Here is a 24,341-nt window from a genome sequence, read left to right as displayed (position 1 = left end):
CATACGTATATATGTCTGAACAGTGCAAATGGATGACACCTCTATTTCCAGTTGTAAAAAATATAAGCGCAGGTCGTCTTCTAATAGAGGACCCGAGGGGGAAGGGAGGAGGAGGAGGAGGGAGAAGACCCTCGGGTGGGCTTCGACCGCTTTGCTTCTCCCTTCTCGGCTCTGCCGAGCCTGCCCCTTGCCTACTCGCTTAATTCCATAAACATGAAGTTCACAAATGGTATTATTATTAATAATATTTAGTTTAGGGCTTTAATACAATAACAATTTTAAGTGTTAATTTTTTTTGGGGGGGGGGGTTTACGTTCTTCCGCGACGAGGGGCTAAGTGGCCGCGTCCCTCTGGTGTGACCTGACCATCTGAAAGATATTCTGAAAGAGAAGAAAAAGGACATTAAAAGCACGACGTCACCCCGGGGAAGAGCTCGCGAGCTCGGCTCCAGCGCTGGCCGGGTCCCCCGCGAGCCGCTCCAAAAGGAGAGCGGGTTTCTGCGGGCGGCTGTTTGCAACGGCCCTGGGTATGGAGCAGGCAACGGAGGGGATTAAAAAAATATATATATATTAAAAAAAAAAAAAAATACAGAGCCCTCGACCTGACCCATCCGCGCGCTCCTCCTGCGGGTACCGCGTCCCGCAGGAAAAGGGGCCGCGGCGTGAGATTAAAGCAGGGCAGGAAGGAGGCCAGGAGCAACGCTGCGAAGGGGCCGGATCCCCGCTCCGGGAGCCCAGGGCTCCCCCGGCTCCGCACGCCGCCAGCCCGCGCTCCTCCCGGCGCTCCGCTTTCGGAGGTGCGAACCCAGGGCCGCTCCGGCTCAACCCCCCCCCCCTCGCCTCGAGGGGCTGCTTCCTCCTGGGCTCTGCCCCGCGGCGGGGGCCCAGCGCGGCCCCCTCGGTGCCCGGGCGCTCGTTTTTCGGCGGGACCGAGCGACGAGCTCGGCGGCGGAGCTGCTCTTCCTGAGCGCGTTATCAGGCAGCATCTGYGGTTTGGGAGGCAAGTCAGCACTTCACAGAGCGCTAAATATATCTTTAAAGTATCCGCCAAGTTGCATCAATCTTTTTATTTTACACCGGGGGAGAGAAAAATTACTAAGGGAGCGGTCAGAAACGCTCGTGATCTGGAATTAACCTTCCTCCCGCTAGCGCTCTCGCCGGGCTCGGAGGGAAGAGCTCGCCGGCGGCTCGGGGACGCGGCAGGTCCCGAGCGGAGCCRCGAGAGCGGAGCTGAATTTTGGGGYGGTGGGAGCTGCGGCAACGTGCAGAACGCGCTCCGGGGAAGGAGCCAAAGCCAAGGGCCTCTCTCTCCCCTTATACCAAACAAATAATAATAATAATAATAATAATAATAAAATCATGCAGACTTATATAAATTGAACAGGAGAAAAAAAAAAATCTATTTCCCTGGCAGGGAAGTAACGGGATGTTCAGCACTGAGGAGGAACCGATTTAAGGAAGGAAGAAAAAGCAATTCCCCCTGCTTCTATTTGCAAACCCATTACCGAAACACCCTTCGGTCGAGGCCCTGGGAGGAGACGGCACAGGGGAGCCGCGACGCTCGGCGAAAGCTTCTAGCCAGCTCCTYGGCGAACCGCCGCGAGACGGCGGCACCGAACCCAGCGCCGGGCGCAGSGGGTGCCCGCCGCGCCGGGAGCCGCGCCGAGGCACCTACCAGCGCCACCGGGCTTATTAACTTTCCGCCTGGCTAAACACACCCGCGCTTTATCACTCGCTAGTTAAACAACCTGCGGCTATTTCAGAGGCYTGAGCAAAGAACTAACGCTCGAAACGAGAGAACGGCAAAGCAGCGGGCACCGCGGCGGCAGGACGGCGGCTCCGAAGCCCCRCGGCGGACGCCACGAGCCTTCGACCCGCGCAGAGGCATCCGCGGAGCGCGCAGCTCCYGGCACGCAACGCTACGTTAGCGCGTTAGAGCGTCAGCCGACTCTCTGCAGGTCAYGTCCACGTGTAAGCTACGGCAGAGGCGCTGGCGTAAAAGCCTACAAGAGAATATCCTAGAGACGGGCAGACAACATTCAGGGATGGTTCGCGGTGCGTCTTGAAGCAGCTTGAGATTTTTAGCTCGGAAACCTGTCCAGATTTAAGGTGAAAATGGATGGGCAGAGAGCAGCATGAGGAGAGAGGCGTGTTTATGAAGTGCTATAACACAAGTGTTTTTGCTCCCCGCTATTACAGCAGCGCTGAGAACGGCATTTGTCAATCCCTAAAAGGTCTTTGCTCCAAAACAAAACAGGAAAAMMCCCCCCACACCACCAGTCTGCAGCTTCCAGGATTAAGTCTTTGGTCCTTTAAAGGAAGTGCAGAGCCAAAGCGTTTGTCCCCTTTACAGCTGTGCACCTCGCCCGCGGAGGCGAAGGGAGCTGCAGCTCAGATCTTAACCATCGGTTGTAGCATCATATTCCGGGTCATCCAAACATTGGCAGAGTCCAGGAGACAGGTAAGTCAGGACCAAGTATTTTTTAGTGTCAGGAGAGAGGCCTTTAAGTGCAAAGCCCTCTCTCGATCCCATCAAAAGCAGCAGTAGGATATTTTATTTTGCTGGTTCCCTTCAAGAAGAAGCCACTATTAAAGGACACTGTTCTACACTAACAGGAACTGGAGCAGAGAAGCAGGAGAGACACTACATCCGCAGCGCAGCAGCCAGGCTGGCTCAGAGAGCACAGATGCTGTTTGTTTTCAGCCCAATTACCTTGCTGCACATATTGTCTTTACTGCAGTTCTTGTTATCCTTGTCTGTTGCTTCCTCCTCCACCTTTACAAGGGAAAAAAAATAAAAAAAAGGATATAAATAAAAAGCAGAGCCGAGGAGGGGGACGGGAAGAGACTGAACAGCTGCTGTTAGAGCGGCCGGGAGAGCGTCAGGTCGGGATGCTCTGCAGAGCTCAAGGGGGGTCTGTCTCGCACTACACAAGCCAACCCGTCTCCTACGCCACCACCAAACCGCGCTGCCAGGATCAGGCCCCGAAGCGCGCAGCTAACACAGCTCCGACTCCAGGGCGGAAGGAGCTCACGGACAGCCCGTAAAGCAGCGGCGTTAACAAGGCAGTTAAATCGGCAGATTGGTGCTGCCGAGCAACGAGCCGAAAAGGACGGTGCTGGCCAGCCTCGTACGCAGAGCAGCGTCACCGCGCAGCTGCTCTGGGGTTCGGCGCGCGGAGCCCCGAGCTGCCGCAGAGCCCCAGGCTGCCGCTGTCCCTCCCCAGCGCCCAGGCAAACCCGGGAGGAGCAGCCACGCATCCAAGCTGCCCATCCGCATGGCAACGTCCGCTCTGGATGCGGGSAGCTGGTACTCAGAGAATTAGCCAGGCAACCCCACTCGAGCAGCTTCTGCTTCCCAGTCCAAAGTGAGACCCGGGAAAAGACTTTGCTCCTACACAGGACAGAGACGTTACGCCCAGCGGGGACGTGAACTTCGGAGCCAAGTTGCTCAGCTCCGTACGTGGTGCACGGGGAGCTTCCAGGGCTTTACAAAGCCAAACTGAACCACACGCTATCGAGCCGCTCTGCCTCCTTTCTGCRGGGAGAGCCAAAGGAGATCCCGACTCCGGAGGGACCCCGACCGCTGCTCCTGCCATCGTCCAGAGCCACCGGAAGAGAAGGCTGCTCCTGGGACTCCACCGACTCCAGAGCACAGCACAGCACYGGGAGGTTTGCTCATACCTGCCTGCAACCTGGTGGTCCAGTCACTTGYGGGAGGTTCAACTTCAACCCCTCAAGCTAAGGCTGGCCAAGAATCCGGTTTTTGTACTTCCTGGAAAACTCCTCTGGGTTTTACTCCTCCATCCCACTGCTACATACCCCAGTGAACATGGCTGCTGCGCTTCGCACCTAAACCTGTGCCGTACGCATGCCTTGGATGTACTTTCTGCACCCCAGCATGGTGCCAACCCAGATCCCAGATGGGTGGGAGATGAGCATCAACACCCTTGCCCCAGGCCAAGGCATAGTAGGTTAAAAAAAAAAAGAAAGAAAGAAAGAAAGAAAAAGAAATAAAAAAAACTTTCAGGTAAAGAACAAGGGAGGCATCACTTCCACTTAGGAGCCTCCGAGATTAGGCAGCTCCAGGGCAGATTGTCCTGGATCACTCTTCCAGACGTGCTGCATTTACTCTCTGGTTTAGGTCTCCAAATCCAACAGCTGGCAGAAAGAAGCCATCAGCGGAAACAGGAGCACTGAAGCTAACAGCACCRACCAGATCAAGGGCAACAAGACAGGATCCAACCTCCAGCAGCTGCTTATCTCTCATCCCTCAAGGGAGGGCAACATCTCTGGCACAGCAGAGAGCCAGGGGCAACGTGCTCCCAACGTGGCACTGTGATCCAGTAGCCACACACACGGCTAAYGCCAAGCCGAGCACCCCGGGGCTGGCTAAGCAAGTCTCACACGCGGCTTTTCCAGCTCTCTCCAGTCTCCTCCATGCAAGCTAAGCAAGAAGGGAGCAGTCCCTCAGGATGACAGATGCGGGGCAATGCAATGGGGCAACACGGAGAGGCGGGCTGATGGACACGAGGTGATAAAAATAAATCTCCCTCAAGCGGGAGGAAGGACTCAGATGAAGCACGGCAGCGGGGGATGAAGCACTCAGGTGACTGGCTTGCTTACATCTCCCCATCCAGGGCAGGAGTCCAGTACACCCAGAGTCAGGTCTAAACGGGGCAATGCCTCTCTCAACAGCTTTGACAGCAAGAGGACTGAGCAGGCATCTCAGGCTGGGACTCAGAGGGAAAATAAAACCCTCTCTGCGCTTCTCAGAAGCTTTCTGCTGCAGGCTCTCACAGCCCTTTCTGAATAATTCAGCACCCTGTACAGTCCCTCTGGAAGGCAGATATTTTGCCATCTGCACGTTCAACAGAAGAYACCAGGAGAGACTGGCCACGATCGCGCAGCCTGGAACCGGTTACCCTGGTCAGCGCAAAGCTCTCCCTGCAACGGGAACAACAGCCTAAGCCCAGGAGCTCCTCGCTCTAACTGCAACATGAAACACCCTCCACCACAGACAGAGCCCAGACCTTTGACAGCCAGCTGGTCTAACGCACCGCGCTCCCAGGAGACCCAGTATCACTGCTCTAAGCGTTCGACAAGACTCCCCACACCAGTTTTCCTGTTTGAGCAGCAAGCCACTGGTAAGGCTAAGCAGGAACGTTTGCCTGTAAAAAGCCTATGGCAAAAGGTGAAGTTGTTTCCTTGCAGTTATAGGTTCTTACCTCCTTCCTCCACTTGAGCTCGCAGAAAACCCGTTCAAAGCACTCGTGCATGTAGTTGAACTGCAAAGAGAAAGCAGCCATCTCTTAGAGGAACAGCAAAAGGCAGTCCCAGACAACTGTCTCTGCTTCCAGCTGGACAGGAGTCCGGCGCCGTTAGCCCTGCCTACGCTGCTGCTGGAGCCAGACAAGGCTTCCCGTGCTGCTGGCTCCTCCTGGTGGCCACCTACCTCTTAATCTCTTCTCTGACTTAGAACTAGAGCATGGGCCTCTTACTCCAGTTTCTAGAAGGAAAACAAGCAGGCCATAGCCTCCCTTTAGTGAAAATGCAGATAACGGGCACTTACATACGGGGTGAAGATTTTAACCCATCGAGGTTTCTTCTCTCCTCGTGCATATTCAAAACAGAAAGCCATTCCCTCTTCATCGGTGTCCCACCGCTGCATTTCATCCCATTCGAATGCTATTACCTGGTTCTAAAGAAACATTAAAGCCCAGATCAGAGTCCACAGCCAGCAGYCTCCAAGGAAGGGGAGGTTTAAGGCAAATCAGGAATGGCAGATAGCAAAAGCAAAGCCATGCAAAGGGGGAATCAGGATGCTTCAGACAGTCTCACTGCAGAGACAGGTCTGAGCTGAGGAAGCAGCAGCGGAAACGCTGGAGGCCAGGCTAACACACACAAAGCAGTCAGATAAACCCCGGCACTACCAAGCAGTGCCAAAAAATAATCTTCGGAGGCCTCTCAGCAGCAGTCACAAGTCCCAGCGCTTCGGGGACACAGAGCTGGTGCCCTCTCGCTTCCTACGGCAAAGCTGMGGTGGAAGCCAGGAGCTGAGCTCAGCTCCCCGGGATGGTGTGGCAGAGACCTTGGCCTGGCGCGTGGCCCTTACCTCCAGCTGGCCCTCCTCTGTGCAGGCATGGAGTTTAAAGTGCTTAATGCTGATAGCCGTGATCACGTGGCCCTTCCGCCGGGAGTCGCAGGAGCAATGGGGGAAGATGATCTCGTTGTAACCCTCGCACGTCCGCAGCATGTTTAAATACTGCGGGGGAGAAAACCGTGCCCGTTTGCTGGTTTGAACGAAGGGAAGGACACCCCTACATCTTCCTGCTCCCCCACCTCCAACTGTTGCAACACCCTAGTGCTAACAACCCTCTCTGAAACCCCTGACTTCACCCAAGTTCAGGGAGGCTGGATCCTCTCCAAACAAGGGGAAAGGAGGACTGCACAACCACAGCCAACAGGGCCATGCTCTTTAATTTTTTATTTTCCATTTATTTATTTATTTTTATTAACCTGGCCACATAATCTCTCAAGGATGAGTGGAGTCAGGCAGAGCTTAAAAAGCCACAATGTACCCAAACATTACTGAGGGTCTGGAGCAAACCCAAAGCAGGATTCAGGGCCTTGGGGCCTCAGGAGGGAGAAGAGACTGGCAACAGGGTGAAATAAGGACAGCGTCAGCCTGGGCTGACAAACAACTCTCAACCTTCTGTAGTTACAGGTTGAATATTAGATCTATAAAAAATAGTAATTCTGTCAAGTTGCTGTAGGATCGGGGTTTCTTAAGTCCTTGGATGCAAATGCTGTAACTAGTGGAAAGGTCTAAAGAGGTACTTTGACTCTTTCTTTCTTTTTAAAYGTAAACGAAATCAGTCCCCAGCAGTGCCGGGAACTCGGACAAAGCAGCATTATGAGGGCACCAGAAAAGGCGTAAGAGAAAGCGATGTAGCCCAAAACCAGCTCCGGGAATTCAGAGTCACAGCTCAGGGCRTGGGAGAAGCCAGGAGCTTCCTGGAGGCCCAGCGTCCCAGAGCTGCAGGCGGTTTGCAGGAGCACCGCCGTGCCCAGGCCAGGGAGGGCCACACGGTTTGGCCTCTGCATTTGGTGTAAAAATCAAACCCTTTTGAACTTTTTTTTTTTTTTGGCGTCTGGGAGATGCCGCTTATCCGAAGGCCTGGCGTGAGCCATCTCGCAGAAGCGCCGTTCTCCTGGCATTTCGAGGACCGCAACCTCGCGTCGCACGAGAGGGGTTTACGAGGAGCAGAACTACGAGGTTTTAAGCGACTTTAACTGAGATAACCCCATCCGGACCAGAGGAAGGGGCAGAATCCCGGAGCCTCGTGCTCCAGGCAGAACTCTTTAGTAACACTGAYGGAGGGAGGAGATTATGAGCTTGGACTTCACGTGCTCTTTGGGAAACGAACGTTGCGTTCTTGACCCCCCACTACGCCGGGGCCCTACTGCACCTGTGATGTGCTGACAAGGCCTTTTCAACGATTCAAATCTTTCTTTTGTCATTAGAAAGCCAGCAGGAGCAGGAACAAAAGGGTCGTGGGATAGTCCATAGGAGGAAGGGTCTATTTACTGATCCCTGTCATTAGTTAATAATTAAGAGGTTATTAGAGCCCAGATTCTCAGCTTAGCATTTCAGGTGACCCTTCCAGGGTCCACCCCATGGTAGTCCCATTGCAGGGATCTGTAACAGTCGAACAGGCTTCGAGAGGCCTCAACAGGCTGCAGAAAGGGCTCTCAAGCAGCTGTTCTTTGCGAGCAGCCAGCAGAAGGCGGCCTGAGAATGCAGCCTGGGCTGCAGAAAGTTAGGAGAAAAAGTAGCCTGCGCTCGTTTGGGAGCTGCAAGCCCCGAGCAACCCAGCGAGTTTAAGCCAGCAACTTTAACAAGTCGGATTCTTTCGCTGTTTGATCTTCAAGTCAAGTTTGTGTCCGGCAGATGAGCTCTGGGCAYCCCCTTCACTCCCCCACGCCTAAACCAGGCAGACTAATCAAGTCAAACCAAACCCCCCAAGCGCAAGCTGGGCAAAGCGATAAGAGGCAGAAAATTCCTGGACCAGACAGACAGACAGCAAGGTCTGTCACAGAACTTGCAACATGGGAAGATTTCTGCCAGACAAAAAAAGAAACTAAGGCACAGAGGAGGGCAGCAGCTCAACCCATCGCTCTCAGCTAGTCCAACACCACTATCTGAGCACCAATCGGAGGTCGAAACAGGCCTTTACTTCTYAGATACTAAAAAGAAAACACCTGAAGGGCAGCAGGTGAAGGATTGCTTCATCACATTTTAAGCACCTCGTCTTTCAACACTGGCAACAGCACACAGGTTTTTATCGCTGCCTTGTTTAGATCTGAGTCAATGTGTGATTTTGCCAAGGACATGCCAGCCCTCCCCTCCCCGTACAAACTCACTAAGTACAAGGAGCTTTTTTCAGTTCATCCAGTGGCAGATCCTTAGGCATGGCCCAACCCTGTGCCCGGCATTCCCGTGTGTTTGCCCGCTCTGCCAATCCCTCCCATGCTAAGCCCACACCCCTACAGATCTCTGCAGTTAATGCTTTCCAAGGAAAGCTGTGTTTTTTGTTTTTTAATTGTATGCATCTCCTTTCCAAACACAACACTGCAATTCACCTGCCAGAGGAAGTAAACAGTACAGTTAAGATAAACTCACCATGACCATCTTTCTCTGCTCGCACAGCTTCTGTAACTGGTAGGACTTCTCCTCTGCTTTGATGTAGCCTTTCTTGACATCATCAACAGCCTAAATAGAAAAAAAAAAGAAACCTAGGTCAGGGCTACAGGACCTCTTCACCAAGTCACAATGTTCTGCCTTCCCTGGCTGGGCCCTGAGGCTGTTCTGAAGAGCCACCCAAATTCACAGCCCCAGTGGGCAGGAGGTGACCAACGCACCTGGAGCGGCAAAGGGATGGCCGGGCTCAGAGGGGCGGTTCCTGCCTCTCCCATCCACACTCACAGCCACAATACTCTACTTGCCTGAGGAACATAAAGCTCCAGGAATCTGAACCTCTAGAAGGACTTCAGAAGAACGTTCCCTGGCAAAAAGAGGATGGATCGGGAAATGCTGGTACTTGGTGTCCTGCTTTTTGCCCTTAGACAAACACACGCAAGGACAGGTCGGTACAACCCTTCTACTCCAGACACATGTGCAGAGCCATCTCCAACAGCGCAGCGCTGGCTTTTACCCACTGCGCCGCTGGAGAGCGGCGTTGGCAGGAAAAGGCGTTTTACTCAGCAGGACTGAGCAGGTAACACAGTCCCTTCCTTTAGGGCCTCATCCGCACACCTGGGTTCTGCCCAGCAAGGACCCCTGCCCGCACACAAAGCAGCTTTTAAAACTGCCAACCAATAAAATAAGAGCCAGTCTAGGAGAGCAAAGTGCTTGACAAGTACTGCTTTTATTTTAGTTTGTACCAGAGGCTGGTACAGGCCCAAGATCAGAGGGCACCGGGACAGCATTTTTGGTGGTTAAGACAGACACAGAGCAGAATTCATCTTACTGAACTTTGCAGACATCTACCTCTGAGCTGGTTGGTCATCCTAGACTGGCTTTATACAGTCAAATGGGGAGAACATGGCTCTTCTTGGACTCACTTCATCCTAGAGCATTGGCATAAAATGGGTCAAATAAAATCACAAGCAGAAGAGTCCCCAGCCCGTAGAGTCAACAGAGGAAAGTCTGTACCCAAGCTGGTCACASACATCTTCACTGACAACATACAAAGCTGAGGAAAATGAATCCTACCCAAGGAGTCCAGCCTCCCAGGTTCCTTCTAGTTTGTTCTGGGAAAGCAACTACCAGGAACAAGAGCAGCAGAATCCAGGAGTCCTACCTCCCCATCTAATCACGGTTTCACCACAGGTTCACACAAGTTCACCAAGACATCCASACATGGGCTTCTTTTCCTTGACATTATCTAAGCAGGACTGTCCCCCAGGTTCCCACTCTGTGGTGCCTGTATGCCAAGCAGCTTTTGGAGTAGTTCTGGGAGCCAAGCACTTGACTACCAGGTGTTGGCTCACCTCCAGAAAAGCATCAGAGCTAAGGAGCTCCCAGGCACCTACCTGGTGGAAGAAATAGGTGACTGCAAGGTCATTGTCGTTGAGAAGAACTTCTTCTTCTGTAGTGAAAAGCCATTTCCGGATGGTCAGGCACGTTCCCGGCACTGCCGAGGTGTAGTTCTGCACGTAGAGCTTGTGGGGGAATTCATTGGGCGCCAGCTTGCGCACTGGAAGAAGCGCAGGACACAGAGGTAAGCACATTGCCCCACACACGTTGGCAGCGTTTGGCTGTGACCTGGGCTCGCCTGCTGTACAAATCAATGCTGGWGAAGGTCATTAGCCGAGCCAATTGGCAAAGCTTCTTCCCAGTCTCCAGCTAGGATCAGGACTCTAGCACTGCCTCCACAGCCCTTCTATTCTCCCTCCCTGATCGAATCCAGCGTTTTTCAATATCTGCTTCCACAGCGTCACACAACGTCAGTCCCTTGCAATTGCCTCCAGCACAACTGTCGGCAGGAATTCCCTTGAAACTAAACTCCTCCAGGCAGGTGCCAGGACTGTTTGGGAACGCTGCTGCCCAGCTGCCAGCCATCCAGCTGGGCAGGGCACGAGCCAAGGACACCCCACTCCGACRAAGAACATGTTTGTCAGGCATCGGCACAACAGTTTGATTTTATCCTTTGGTGAGCACGGGGAGGTCTATCCTGCCTTACGTACGGACCACTGTGACCCTATGCAGGATTTTCAGTGTACCTTGCAGGAYTCTGTTAGGGACTGTCCCCAATCCCACAAGGAAGCCTTTCTGGCCTAAGTTTCCATAGTTATCTACAGGTGCCTCTCCTCATCCTTCTGGTGACCTGAGACAACTCACTCCTGCAACTCCCAGCCTTTGCAGCTTAGTGCTGCTGGAAAAGACAGGCCACAAAGCTGCCATGACACTCTTCTACCACACAGGAGAAGGACCCCTCCATCCCAGCAGCCTGCCACCAGAGCTAGGACAAAACCTGCCGCAGCGCCCAGCCAAGCTGGAGCAGCTGGGTCACCAGCAAGCCCCTGYTGAGATGTTTATTGCATTCAAATAGGCTTTGCTTGACTATGATGGACAAAAAAAAGAAAAAAGCGAGCGCCAGTACGTCTCCTTTATCAGGTAGAATATGGTCGCAATCTTACTGTAGATGGAGCTTACAGTTTCCAGGGAAATTAAATTGAGTGTATCCAGACAGAAATAAATGTGGCTGTTCACAGAGAGTGTCATGAAAGTGCAAGCCATAAAGGTTAACTAGAGCTTTTACTTTTCGATGCAGTTGGAGAAGCGTAGCACTCACAGGAGCAAGGAATTAATAGCATCAGTTAGAATCTGGCAACATAAAGCTTCCTGCATGAGACTACCAGCGTGCTGCCACGTCCTCTCTCTCGTGCCTGGGTATTCCCACTCGAGGTCTCCGCACAGCCCTGCCTAGGGCAATCTGGAATCACTTCRCCTTCCAGTCCAGCGACTTTCCCCACTGTGTCCGTGTCCTGCTTTGTCACCCTCGTGTCAGTATCCCTCGACAAGTGACCACCAACACAGGAGCAATTCCGCAATATCAACAGTTACTACATGAGACTCTGGGGGGACTGGCAAACTTTACTGACCCTCAGTCTGTTTGATGACATGGATCAGTTTAGGAGGGCTTTAAGAACCCCAAAATTGCCCCTGGCAGCAAAGYCAGGATTTTGCAAACACGAGGAACAGTTCTAGAAATCTCCTCCCACAATGCACAAAAACAAGGCCGTTTTTAGATAAGCTCAAGGCATATAGGGAAGATCAACTAGAAATAAAGGTGCCCAGCTAGTTCTGTGAAACACTCTTGCTCACAATCCAGCATGGGGAAAAAAAAACACTACACTAGTTTTGTGGTACGACCGCAACATTTCAGACTCTCCAGCTTCAACAAGCCAGGCTGGAAGCTGGGTGAAATCAGAGATTGCTGTGGCCTCGGATCTGAACAGCAGCCAGGAGACCCCAGTGCACGCTAAGCTGGAAGGATGGCAGTTGCTCAAGTGCCAAAATAATCACTCAGAATCCCACAGTCAAGCCTCAATTACCATCAGGACTCAAACACTGAAGGACAGATGAAAACCTAAGATGCAGTTTGCAACATGCATCCCTTAGGAAAAAGGCTCATCTCTGGACACAGCTCCACACTTCCCACATGAGTGCAGACTCTGAGCGTGCCCTCGATCCAATTTCTTTTCCAGCACCTTCGCTCTGCACCAAGATGCAGCTGGCGCTTCCCTCTCCAGAGGTGACTGCGTTTCAATGAAACTGGCCACTTCTAAGTCCACTGGCCCCTTTGAACTGAACAAAAATGAGTCTCTCCATTTAACAAAAAAGCTTCTCTCCTTGAACTGTTTAAGAAAAGGAAAGTCAAGCAGCAGAAGCAAAAAAAGCCATCAAACTTTGAGGACTCCTCATTATCAGAGCCTACAGTGCCTGGCCAAATCCTCCCAGGGGCTCCTCATTTTGAGAGCACAGATAAGACCTCAATGTGCGCGCCACAGGGCTCTGCTAGCACTGCAGAACTTTTTCCTCGGTTGCTTCTCAGTATCAAGGGGATTAAAAGACTTACCAAAGGAGTGATTGATCACTTCAAACAAGGCGAAGTAGTTTGCGGTAATACTGTCCATTCCAACCTTAGCAGCCACAGCCTGGAGAGCAAACAAACAGGAAAACAAGGTCAGCAAAACAGGAGCCAACTTCTGGCAGTGCTTCTGCAGGGCAAAGGCCAACTTCACAGATTTTTCACAAGCTTTCACTAGCCCCAGGTATTAGTCACCAAGGAAAACCTGAATATATTTCCAGTTAAAAAAAAAAAAAAAGGAAAGGAAAAAGAAAACAGGATTTCTTTAGCAAGGACTTAGATTCTCCTGCTTCTGCCTTCTTGTAAACTGCTCTAGATTTTAAGTGCCACCACTGCTGACAATTAGGTCATCTTTTCTTCTGATACCTCTAGTTTCAGCTCCTAATACAAGGGGCGTGCACACCTYCCCTAGCAGTTTTCCCAACAATACTTCAGTCCTGCATGCTGATGCCACGGCTGCATCTAACAGACCTCGATCGAGGCTACGTGAAATCCAATAGTCTGAGTCCCAAATGCACGAATATACCACAAATCCAATCTGCTCAGAGAATTCTGCTCAGCAGATCTAGAGCTCCTGAGGGTCTGGCTCTTTTGCAACCCTTTGGCTCCCTCACTTGCAGCAATAATTTATCTGAGTTCCCCTTTAGAACAGCGTTTCCTTTACATCCTCTTATTCCCTCAATTCATTGACAGCTTCTGCTTTTCCCCCAGCAGTGCTGGGCAAAGTCAGTTGTTCCCAATTTTCTGCTTAAAGCACTGGGCCTCACACCACTTGCAAACCAGTAACCTGCCCAGGCTGCTCCCAGGATGGGCTGTTATCCTTAAACACTCAACTTGCTGTCCTGTCACACAGCCACAGTGAGACTCATATGTTGGATGCAGGCAGCTCTTGGATCCAACTCCTCCACCGCAGCCGTAATATACAATCTGTCTAGTGCTGAGAGCCATCCACCAGCTTTAAGATATTATCAGTGAAAATTAATTCAGAGATGACTCTGTCCTTGCAGCCAAGCCTGCCAAAGAAAACGCTGCTTCAGCAAGGCRTAAGGTTAAAATTCTCTAGCATTGCTCTTCCCTCCACTACAGCAAAGCAGCGTCACTGATGCCCACCTGCTCTCGAGAGCRGCAGGAGGAGGCAAGCAGGCATCCACAGGGTCTTGGTTAAAGTCTGAATCACATTAATCTTCGAGTCAAGGCAAGAAACATGCAGCTCACCTGGTACACCTGGTCTGTAGTGCTGTTCTTTTTGACCCTGACTGTCACTGTCGTTATATCTGGTAATGCTACTCTGAGCTCCACGTCTGAGACGCCGTTGTAATTCTAAAAGAGGGAAGAAAAAAGGATGGAAATCACTAGAGTCCTTTAGATATGGTCACAAGGGCTTGGAATCATTTCCTCCAGCTCCGGTGCCTACAGCACAGGTACTTGTGCTAACTAGGCATGCTTATCCCACAGATCCAGCCAACAGAGACCAGGGTTCAGCACATCTCAACGTAGATGTCTAGATTTGTCACGTGCACTGAGCCCTGAGCTGTATGGACTACTGCCTCGCACAAACCCTTAGATGGGCTAATTAAAATGGTCCCTTAGACAGCTGCTCTGCCAGCCTAAAAAATCAGATTCCAGACTGCATCAGAGAAATGCTGAAAGAAAAAGGAAGATGAGCTCTGTTTTGAGATGGGGAGCTGAGCAAACTGCTTCAGACTAGGATAGAGTAGGATTTTCCATTCCTGAGTTTACCAGTGAAGAGCAAGAGAAAGCTCTTGGACACAGCAACTTAGTGCACCATGCAAAGTTTGGGGGAAAAAAAGAAGCAGRTAGAGAGCAAGTAAAAACTCACTGCTGCTGCCTACAATTCAAATCTCAGGAGAAGCAATTGGATGGGCTGGTACATGGAGTGCCTGTCGCCTTTTTGTCCAAAGGCTGACAAATATAAACAGCTCATAATTCCAAAACTACCTGCCACAAGTAACAGGAAAGTCAGTGGATGTACTTTTCACTAGGTCTCCCTTTGCCAGAGGGCTGGAGGAAGAATTGAGGCCTCATGGCTGACTGCTCTGTGCACACCTCCAAGAGCAGCAAAGCTCTTCTYAGCAGCTGCAAAGGGRAAAAGGTCTCCTACATGCAACACAACAGCCAGGCAGCAAACTACAGTCTTCARTTTTTGCCACRGCTTTCTATTCAACTAACTGATMAGTYTGGCAGGGAGCATCCTTGTTCTCTGATCCAGCTTTACCAAGCACTTGCAACAGCAAAAGTCAAGGCAGAGTTTCAGTGCCGTCCCCCGCGTGCCTACCTCGTCCGACTCCGACAGGAACTCTTGCATGATGTCGCTCTCCCCGATGACTCGTATCGAGCACACTGTAGGACAGAGAGCGCTGGTTAGCGGGTTGCCCAGGGAAAAGGCAGCRTCCTCCCTCCTAGGACCACTCTGAAGGAAGGCAGAGGCAAAAGGGTAACAACTGTTTCACGGGTTGCATGAAACAAGGTGGTACCTCAGGASAGGAGAAGCCTTCTCAAAGCAAGGGCTTTCTAGGGCTGTACCTGGTTTACTAGCATGAAGACTGATCAAGTGAGGAGTGTAAGTGGTGTTAAGTAACTCCCAACGGGTGAAATCTAGATCCCAGGCACATAGCCAACAGGACCTTTMAACTATACTTTAAAGTGGGCAAGTATTTCATAAATAGTACTTTTACCTCTAAAAAGTTCTTCCAGAGGGACTGAGACTATTTGTGAATTCAGGCCAAGATCAGCAACAAACTTTGACCCAAACCGTATTATGTTGCCTCTAACGTTCAACCAGTCTCCCCCTTCCTACATCCAGTTGGTAAAYGAGGATGAAGACAAGTGAGCTGAGAAAGGCAGGGCTGAGATATCAGTTGGGTGGGAAAAAAGCTGAACCACCACTATTACGAGAAGAGGGGGTTTAATTTTAGGTGTTGGGTAGAAGAGAGCCTGTTATACACTGAATCTAATACGCTGCAAAGAAGGCAGCGTACAACCCTGAGCTCACGCAGGCACTGTACCTTTCTCCAGGTACTCCTCGAGCCCTCGCCGCCGGGCATCCAGCTGCTGCTCCGACAACGAGAACGGCCACTTCCCTGGGAGACGTGGGAAAGTGAAGTTGGCAAACTCCCGTTTCAGGTTCTGGTGCAGGATGGCAAACTCGCGGTACCGCTTCGAGCAGAGCTGGCGGCCTGCCATGTAAACATTGTAGACCTGGCGCGGAGGAAAGAAGAGTCTCACCATGTACAAAAACGTTTTCCAAACACAAACCGGTGCAGGTCTGCCTTCCCGAACGCACAGCTAGCAACAACTACATCACGAGGATTCGAGGTACGATGAGAAAATGATGCTCATAGTCAAATAACGTTCCAACTACCATCTCTACCTCCTTTTGACAGCAGCAGGGTCAGCACGAACTCGAGGTGTCCTTCCACTACAAGGAGAGGAAACACATACCCCAGCCCCTTTACAAAAGGTCCCCGAGCCTCGATCCAGCAGTCACAGCTTTCACCCGGATCATTTTCTGTACAGGCTGCACCCAGGAGGGTCCCTACTAGCCCGATGTCAGAGCAACGACCATGCCAACCACATCAGCTGTTTTCAGCCACAAGAGCATCCTCACGTCCAGACGGGTTTGAATCGACGGCTGAATTTCCAGCTTGCTGCAGCACTGAGCCTCACGCTGCAGCAAAAGTCCGAGAGATCCCATGGGAGGGGAAGCATTAAAWCAATTAGAAACACCCCACACTAACTAGCTGCTCTGCTATCCGCACACTCTTCCAGTTTCGTTTTGGACACCGCTAAGGAAATAAGACTCTGGTCCCAAATAAGAAACCCAGAGCGGAGTTACGGTCACAGCACACTTCTTGGCGCTGTAACGCTCGTCAGGGAATTCCTTTCCCATTCATTAACCAGCCGCCTCCATTTTTAAAGTCAATCTGCTCAGTCTTGCAAGCAAGTTAAACATGCTCTTATCTAACATGCCCTCAGTGATAAGGAAGCCCCAAACAGCAGCATGTTACCTTAATTAGCTTCACATGAGGAAAGGGATGTAGTGGGAAGAGAGCAGGTTCACACTATTTTTTTTAAATTTATTTATTTAATGTTGCACAAGGGAAGTGTTTGCAACCACAGCCCTTCCTCTAAAGCAGAGCATCATCCTCCGCCATCCTCCCAAAGCCAAAGGGCTGGCAGAGCAGGGAGGCAGAGCCTATGGAGAGGCACATGCTGAAAACTCTCATAGTGTGGTTTCATCAGCTCTCAAAGGACACAAAGAACGGCAAGGCCTAACCTGCTCCCAAGAAGAGAAGAGCCAAAATGATCCCAAAATCCTAGGTCATTTTTCATTCACATTGACACTCCAAATACCTGAGTGAAGGCCTTCAAAAAGGGATAATTATCCAATAAAACCTTAACTTTCTCTTTTTTTAAAGAAGTGTTCAACCCTTTCAAGTTTGCCCTTGGTGGGGCAGAAGATGCCAGGACGGGATCAGAAGATCAGAACAAAAGCTGGACTGTCAGTCCAGCAAAGAGCGGGCAGCCTCAGGCCACGCTTCTGCCCAGCTGGCCACCAGGCTCCTACCATTTCCCCCGCAGCTCCTTGGCATTCTGCTTCTTTAAAAACTCACGTTTCTAGGACCCCTTTGCTCCTGCCCCTTAGAGCATATCTGAGCGGACAGCATCCCATACRGAGCGCGGCGCCTGGGGCTGGGATAGCGGTGCCGTGGGGAAAGCACCCRCTCCCCCGTTCACGCTCTGCTTGGCTACAATCCTGCAGCCTTCGCTCTCCCAAGGATCCCATCTGTCCCATTCAGAGACACACACGCTACGGTGACATGTTGAAGCRACACACTTTGCACAGGAGTCTTGACTCTTCAGAGGAGCTGAGTGTTACTGAACCTTCTCCGCCTTTCCACACACACACAAACACGCTGTTTCTGCAACACCGACGCTGGCTCATGCTTTCCCTGGGAAAACGCTTCCATCCTCAGCTGGGAGAGGAAAAAGTGATGAGCCAGGAGCCAATTCGTCATCCGTCTCCCAGCACATCACATTACCAAGCATGTCCTGAGGCAGACTGCCCCAGTTAAACCTAACTTGCAGTCTGGGAGGGTGAAAGGAGTCAGTGTATGATAGAAATCTTCCAGCCACGAGGCAAAGCAGTGTCATATCTAAGACACCTGATACTGGGCATCGTGTCCTAAGTCCCTGAGCTTCATCACTCAGCTCCCCCAGGACTGCATAGTTCCCTAGCTCTGGCAATATGAAGACAGAAGAGAGCAGAAAAAACAAAACAAAACAATCAGGACATTGGTACAACTAACCCAGTTTGAGATCCACCCTGCAGTGTCTAGATGCTGAAAACTGGTCCTGCAAGAATACTCAGCTCCTTCTTTAACACAAACTACRGGCTACCTCAGGAGCTGGACAACTGGTAACCATTCTCCTAACAATAAGTTATTTGCAGAGGGAAGAATACTGCCCTTGTGGCAGGCTTTTGTCTCTACCAGTCGCTTATTGGAACGCGGAGCCAGCTGGAGTTTGGCTGCAGGCTCTGCTGCTCCTTTCCGCAGCTCAGACTTGAAGAACATTCTCAAAGCAACGGTGAGCAGCAAGCTGTACAGCACGATGCAAGGGGCTGGAGTATCAGGTGGATGAAGTAAGCCCCTGAAGTCCGCGAGCCAAGAGTCTGTGAAAATAACACAACCAGGCAATCCAGGCACAAAATAACACAAACCAGGCAATCGGGTAGYGTCAAACCTGCGAGCCCCAGAGCTAGAACCAGGGATGCTGCAAGCAAGGTCCGTGCACACCTGGACAGCGATAGCTGCTCTGCCACACCAACAGGAGCAAAAGCCACAGGTCCGCTGCTGCAGCTCAGGAGGTTTGATCCACTAAAACAGGGCTGTTTCTACAGCTGCTGTTCCAACTGCAAGGGCACCCCAAGTCAGAGCRCGGGTGCGAGCTACCAGCATCTCTGGTGCAGCTAACAGCACCTCCCTTTCAAGCCCAGTGCATAGGCTCAGCTCTAAGCACAACAAAAAAGCCATCAAGATAACTAGGTGCAAGCGTTAAACTGCAGCCAATAACGGCATCATATAGCCCACAGAGTATTATCCGATTTTGCAGTTGATCAATCCATAATTAGTAAAACTCCACTGAAACTAAGAAAAACCAAAATGAAGTGGTATTCTTCTGAGACCACGGGAGCGCAAGGAGAGCTGCCACACAGAACAAGACAGGGTCCCCTCAACTTGCTACAATTTTACGAGGAAGGAAGCGTACTGGAAATGCGAAAAACATTTCCTGCCCACAGGCAGCCTTCCCTAACAAGCCAGAATCAACCCTCACCCTCAGAGGATACGTTYATTTCAGGTACTTTTCTTACAGATCACGTTCTCTATGAAGGAAGAAACTTCTCTAAAAGGAAGAAACTCGCWCAGAGCTCGTCAGCACACAGAAGAGGTCAAGCACTCTTTTCCCGGGCATCAGAACTACCGTACATGTAAAGAGAGTCGCTAGGGGAAACGGGAGCACGAGAGATCAAGCCATGACTCCCAAACCAGGGGAAGGCTTTCCTTGCTCTGCGCGGGGCAGAAGTTCACTCATACACACCGCGCTTTCAGGAAAGGCAGATGGAAACCAACGTGGATTACAACAGCTTCGTTCTGTAGATGAGAAGTTATGCTCCCAGGCATCTGTTCTTATTGCTTTTGCACCCATCACTGACGTCCTTAGTAAAATAAGAGGCACAAATATAAAAGCATATACGAGCTAAATAACTCCCTATTTAATCTTCRCAAGAGATCAGGCTAGCCACGCTGCCTTAATAAAAACTTCCCAGCACAGCGACAATAGCTGCAAAAGAATAACTGAGCACAACAAGAATGAGGACATGTGAGCCTAAATAAGACAGTTTCAAAACCAAYGAATAATAAATTAATTCATCTCCATCCTGAATATAGAAAGCGTTGCCATCAATTGTCACTAACACCACGGAGTGCACCGGCTCCGGCCACGGACCCGCGCTGATCTCCAGAAGGCACGTCCCAAACTGATACTAACCACAAACTTCTCGCCGTTTTGCTCCACGTGCTTGTACGTGGGGATGGAGATGGGCACAGCTTGTTTTTCTGTGTAGTCATAGAACGACTGCCCCAAAGAGTCATCACTTGGATCAAGATTATCTGCCTCGTGGGGAGGTACAGACAACACGGTCAGAATTAACTCCTTCTCTCCTGCGCGAATCAGGTCCACCACTTGTTTGTGAGTTGCCCCTTCCACATTCACCCCATTCCTGTAAAAGAGAAAGCATAGAGGCCATGAGCAAGGCAAAGGTGACAGCASAGCCTTCAAACCAAGCCAGGACCAGCCCAGGAGTACACCACGGATCTGCTTCCCTTGAAAATTTGCCAGTTGAAGATGTCTAACATTTCTGTGGCTTCAGATCTGTTCTCCTAATGGGTTACACAAGCTATGAAAAAGCAAAAAAGCAAAACACCCCACCTCACTCCTCACTCTACTTAGTTCCCATGTTAAAATTGTGCAAGTTCTGCTTCAGTGAGAGAGTGTTTTGTAATTTAGCTCTGCCCATAAAGCACTAGAAACCCGAGCACTCTGCTAGYGTACGCTTCACGGGAGAACTGAATTGCTTGGTTGGTCTAGTTTCATTCTGATCGAGATTAACTAATTTTTCTATCAGTGATTTCTTGGGTTATTAGTTATTGAATTACGTTTAATGATTTCAGACACAGCTAGAACTTCTTTACAAGGTTCAGGCACCTCGTTGAATTTTTAAACCCATCTTTGCAGTTTCAGCATTTCTTAACCTCCCAAAACACTGCACGACCCTCAACAGCTCCAAAACAGAAGTAGTTCCCTAAATAGGAGTTGAAACTTCCAGGTGAACAAGAACGAGAAAGCAGGCAGAAACGTTGTAGACACTCTGGTGCAATGCAAAGGAGATGCACGTTCACTTAAGCTACTTTTAGACAAACTGCTTTACTTTGCTCCTAAACAGCCCAGGAGCACTGGTACACCCAGCACAACGTTTCTACTTCTTAAACAACTCCGACTTGATCACAAAAGCACGTCCAACTACGCCTCAAGTTTTCTGCAAACCCCATGAAACACTCCGAAGACCTGAGACCTATCCAAGCCACCTCTAAGCATTCCTGACATTCCTGTTCTCCCTGCCAGCCCTGGGCAGTTAACTATTGCTTTGCTCTTGCTTAGCCCAGAAGATACAGGCCACACCTTGGCCAGCCTGGAAAGACACGGGACTGTGGCTAGATTTCCAAGCAAACAGAGCGGTTAGGTTCTCTTCCAAATGTGGAAAAGGACAAGCCTGCTTCTCCTCCTGATAAGAGTTAAATTTAGTATCATGCCTCCATAAACTTTCAGTCACAAGAGTCTCTGTTAAGAGTTTGGTATCTGAAATATTCCCTGTATAAACAGGGACAGGCAGAGCTTCACCCCCTGCATCCCTACCAATCAGCCTGGACATACTCAAGCTAGGCTGCCGGTGAGTCCGTAGATCATTAGAGACGACAGGTCCTGTTTCACCTCTGCTTCCTGAGCAGCTCCTTAAAACAAACCTGGAATAAACCAACCAGGGAGCTTCTCATTGCTGCCCAACTACCACTAGCAACCAAACCTCAACCTCAATTTGTTTTCCTTTACACCTATGAATTTCTCTATCATAAAGCAAGCATAACCAGCAGTGCAGAATATGGGTTACTGTCATTACCTGATGCTTCAGAGGAATGCAAAAGGAAAGCAGCCTGCACTTTCCCAGCCCTAAATGCAGACTACGCAGGCAGAGAGAGAAAACTGTCTCAACTATTCCCTCTGGCAAGTTAGCTACTACTTCGCAGAGCCATCATCCTACTGCTGAAGGCCTAATGTTAGTCACAGAAGCACCTGAGTTTGCCTTAAATCAAGTGTGGGTTTGGGATTTTAATCCCTAGCTGTCAAATGAAAAAGAACAGCTCTTACCACTTTGCATCGATCATTTTTTATTGAACCTTTTACTTTTAAGAATCACCCTGGAAAGATCTGATCTCAGCTTACAAATCTGGGCAAGAGCCCAGGCTCTGAACCAAGTATTATAAATAAATAAATAAATAAATAAATACAAGCAGTGCTTGTGCTTCCTCCAGCTTGGGTATTAACCAACTGTGGTTATCAGCCTACTTAAAGCTCAGTTACACAGAGCTCCCATATAAATCTCAGGGAAGGAATAAAGCAGCAATCCTTGGGTGCWGCCTCTGGGTTCTTCAGGCTAAGGGTGCTTGAAAAGCCATGCACAGCTTTTACAACAACCATTGCATTAGGCCATTAAGTTCAGGAAGCAGGAAAATGCCCTCCTCGCTGGGCAGCTCTACCACACAGTAGGATCACGGCCTCCRAAGCAGCAAATTCAATCTCACCGGGCAGCGCTCATTACCGAGTCAAGCTGTTAGTCACTGAAATTCAGTGTCACATTAAAGAAACATTCACATTTGTTCCACCTGATCAACACTCATGTGCTGCTAGTTTATACTGAGATGGGAAATCATTTCCATTTGGCTGGAATTAAATCCAATCCATGAAGTCCTACAGCACTGCTGCCCACATACAATTTTGTTCGACGAGGTTATAGAGCCAGTAACTCTAGTAGCACGGAGACAGAAGCCTGGTTTCTCTCCACCAGGTACCGCACGAGGGACGTCAGGTCACACCAACTCTCGTCTGCACGTTTCAGTCCTGCCCTGAGAACAGGGGAYTGAAGGCAGGAGAGTTTATTCACCGTCTCACACTGACCCTCGAGCCGCCTGCAGAGCCAGAGACGGGCAGAGCCATCCTTCCAGCTGGCAACGCGGGCTTTTGGCCACTACCACCCAGACTGAGAATTCCAGGAGTCTCCTCTTAAAGTCTGCAAAAGTCAAGGATGGTTTTCAGTTACTCAGCCCCAGTAGGATTTGAATCAGGTCCTCAACATAATTTCCCCGTCAGCAGAGACCTCAAGACACTGCAATTTTCCCCTCCACCAGCAGACTAAGAACAAACACTCCACCAGCTTCCTCCTCTTCCTCTTCCACAGCCCTGGTGATCTCTGCTACCACATATTTCATCCCAGAGCTGACAGAGAACCCAGGAGCCCTCAGCACACAGGAGGAACTAGGAGAGAACCTGGGAACTGGACGCCACGTCCCTCCCAACAACTAGACTGCAATGCATCATTTCATTCACACACAAAAAAAGAAGAAGATAACACTCGCTGCCGGCTCTCGATTGCTCCARGTAGCAAGGCTTCCTTCTAAGATCAGATGCTATTTTAATAGCTGTCTCGCTGCCCCTCCGCTACGCTGGTCTCCTGCTCTGCAGCACGAAGGAGCAGAAAGGAGCAGGCAGCACTGCAGCAGCACAGGGTAGAGGACTAGCACCTTTGTAATAAAGTCACCATAGCAACTCAGTCTGGAATAATCATCGACAAACCTAAGAAAAAAAAGAGAACAGTAAATCATATGACACAGGCAAATCAGAAGCATCTGGCAAGGCGAGATGAGCATAGCTGAACAACGTGCTGTTTACTCAGCCGCACACTGGTCAGGATCTGAAGAGCCRAACGTGCTTTCCTAAGAAAGCAAGACACTTGGATCCTTTTCTCTTGAAGCTACTGTCTTGGTCTGGAGTTTAGGAAAAAAAAAAATCCAGAAGTTCCCCATACCCTGCCAGGGGGCTCATCCCATCCTGGGGGGTGGCTGTTCATCCCAGCGCTATCTTACAGCTCCTATCTGGGCTGAGCTGATGTTACATTGGGTTGGGTTGGGTCCATCTATGCCTTACTGAAAGGACATCTGGATACAACAGCAGCAGAAGACAACCAGAACCAACCAACCACTCTCTCTGCAAAGGAGGTGTGGAGACAGGTGGCAGAGCTCTGCTCAAGAAGGGAAATAAAGGAGAACTCCGCTCTACGTGGAGAAAACGATTGCGTGATGGAAGATTGCAAAGGAAGAGCAACTTCCTCCAACAAATCATTTCTCTCAGTCGTATGCTACTGAGCRCAGATGTGGTTAAATCAGGAACACAAGGTTCTGTCATCTTTCACGGCATGATGTTGGGCAAGTCRTCTTCCCTCAGCGCCCAATTTCCTCCTCAACTTGCAGAGGACGCACGGTTTCTTCACAGAAAGGTTAACGCAGAGAGCTCTGAAGTCAGTAAACAGAAGCGACTGTAGAGCGCGACAACCCTGCGGCGCAAGCGGTGGGTTGTCGGCTTCRACAGGGCAGAGCCTTCTTACAGTGTCACCCCAGAGGGGGAATCCCTGTCGCGCAAAGATGCTGCAAGGTGGGGGGATCGCAAACACTCTGGGCATCCTACGCAGGGAGCCGCGCAGAAGCTGTTCTCCTGCCAGCGCTGGAGAGGGTCAGTCTAGCTCAATACCCTGCGCGACTAAGGGCTCTGGCTCACCTTTGCCGGGTTGGAGTAGCMGAGGACGACGTAACCCCAGAGCACTCCTTGCCGCAGCTCCGACGGCAATCATCTTCCCCGAGACGGAGTCAGCGGAAGGAACCCGGGCCCATGCCGCGGTCCAGCCCATAGCCTAAGACGCTAGCGAAGGCAGGCCCGGGCTAAGAGGATGGACCGCGACCCGCGGCAGCAGCACGCTTTGCTCTCTGCCGACACGCTG

At 50.7% G+C, this 24,341-nt stretch overlaps 1 protein-coding gene across 4 annotated transcripts in view; it reads right to left on the bottom strand.

The window, feature by feature from the left end:
* Positions 1-24,341, bottom strand: part of SNX27 (sorting nexin 27) — a 33,470-nt gene continuing 9,129 nt past the window's right edge. The window contains exons 2-13 of one of the 4 annotated variants that reach the window (XM_085316561.1): positions 19,730-19,961; positions 15,685-15,877; positions 14,955-15,019; positions 13,874-13,978; positions 12,647-12,725; positions 10,098-10,261; positions 8,686-8,775; positions 6,115-6,264; positions 5,572-5,700; positions 5,228-5,287; positions 2,713-2,775; positions 1-380 (exon numbers count right to left, since the gene is read on the bottom strand). In XM_085316561.1, coding sequence (XP_085172687.1) covers positions 333-380; positions 2,713-2,775; positions 5,228-5,287; positions 5,572-5,700; positions 6,115-6,264; positions 8,686-8,775; positions 10,098-10,261; positions 12,647-12,725; positions 13,874-13,978; positions 14,955-15,019; positions 15,685-15,877; positions 19,730-19,961 — 1,378 coding nt within the window. In that variant the 3' untranslated portion in view covers positions 1-332. The other 3 variants (XM_085316560.1, XM_085316562.1, XM_085316563.1) reach the window with 3 other exon arrangements.

The sequence above is a fragment of the Rhea americana genome, unplaced genomic scaffold (genome assembly GCF_003343005.1).
Source record: "Rhea americana isolate MKP2758 unplaced genomic scaffold, rheAme1 scaffold_471, whole genome shotgun sequence".
NCBI classification, from domain to species: Eukaryota; Metazoa; Chordata; class Aves; order Rheiformes; family Rheidae; genus Rhea; species Rhea americana.
The sequence above is the reverse complement of the archived record's forward strand: the minus strand, read 5'-3'. Positions and strand labels throughout refer to the sequence as shown.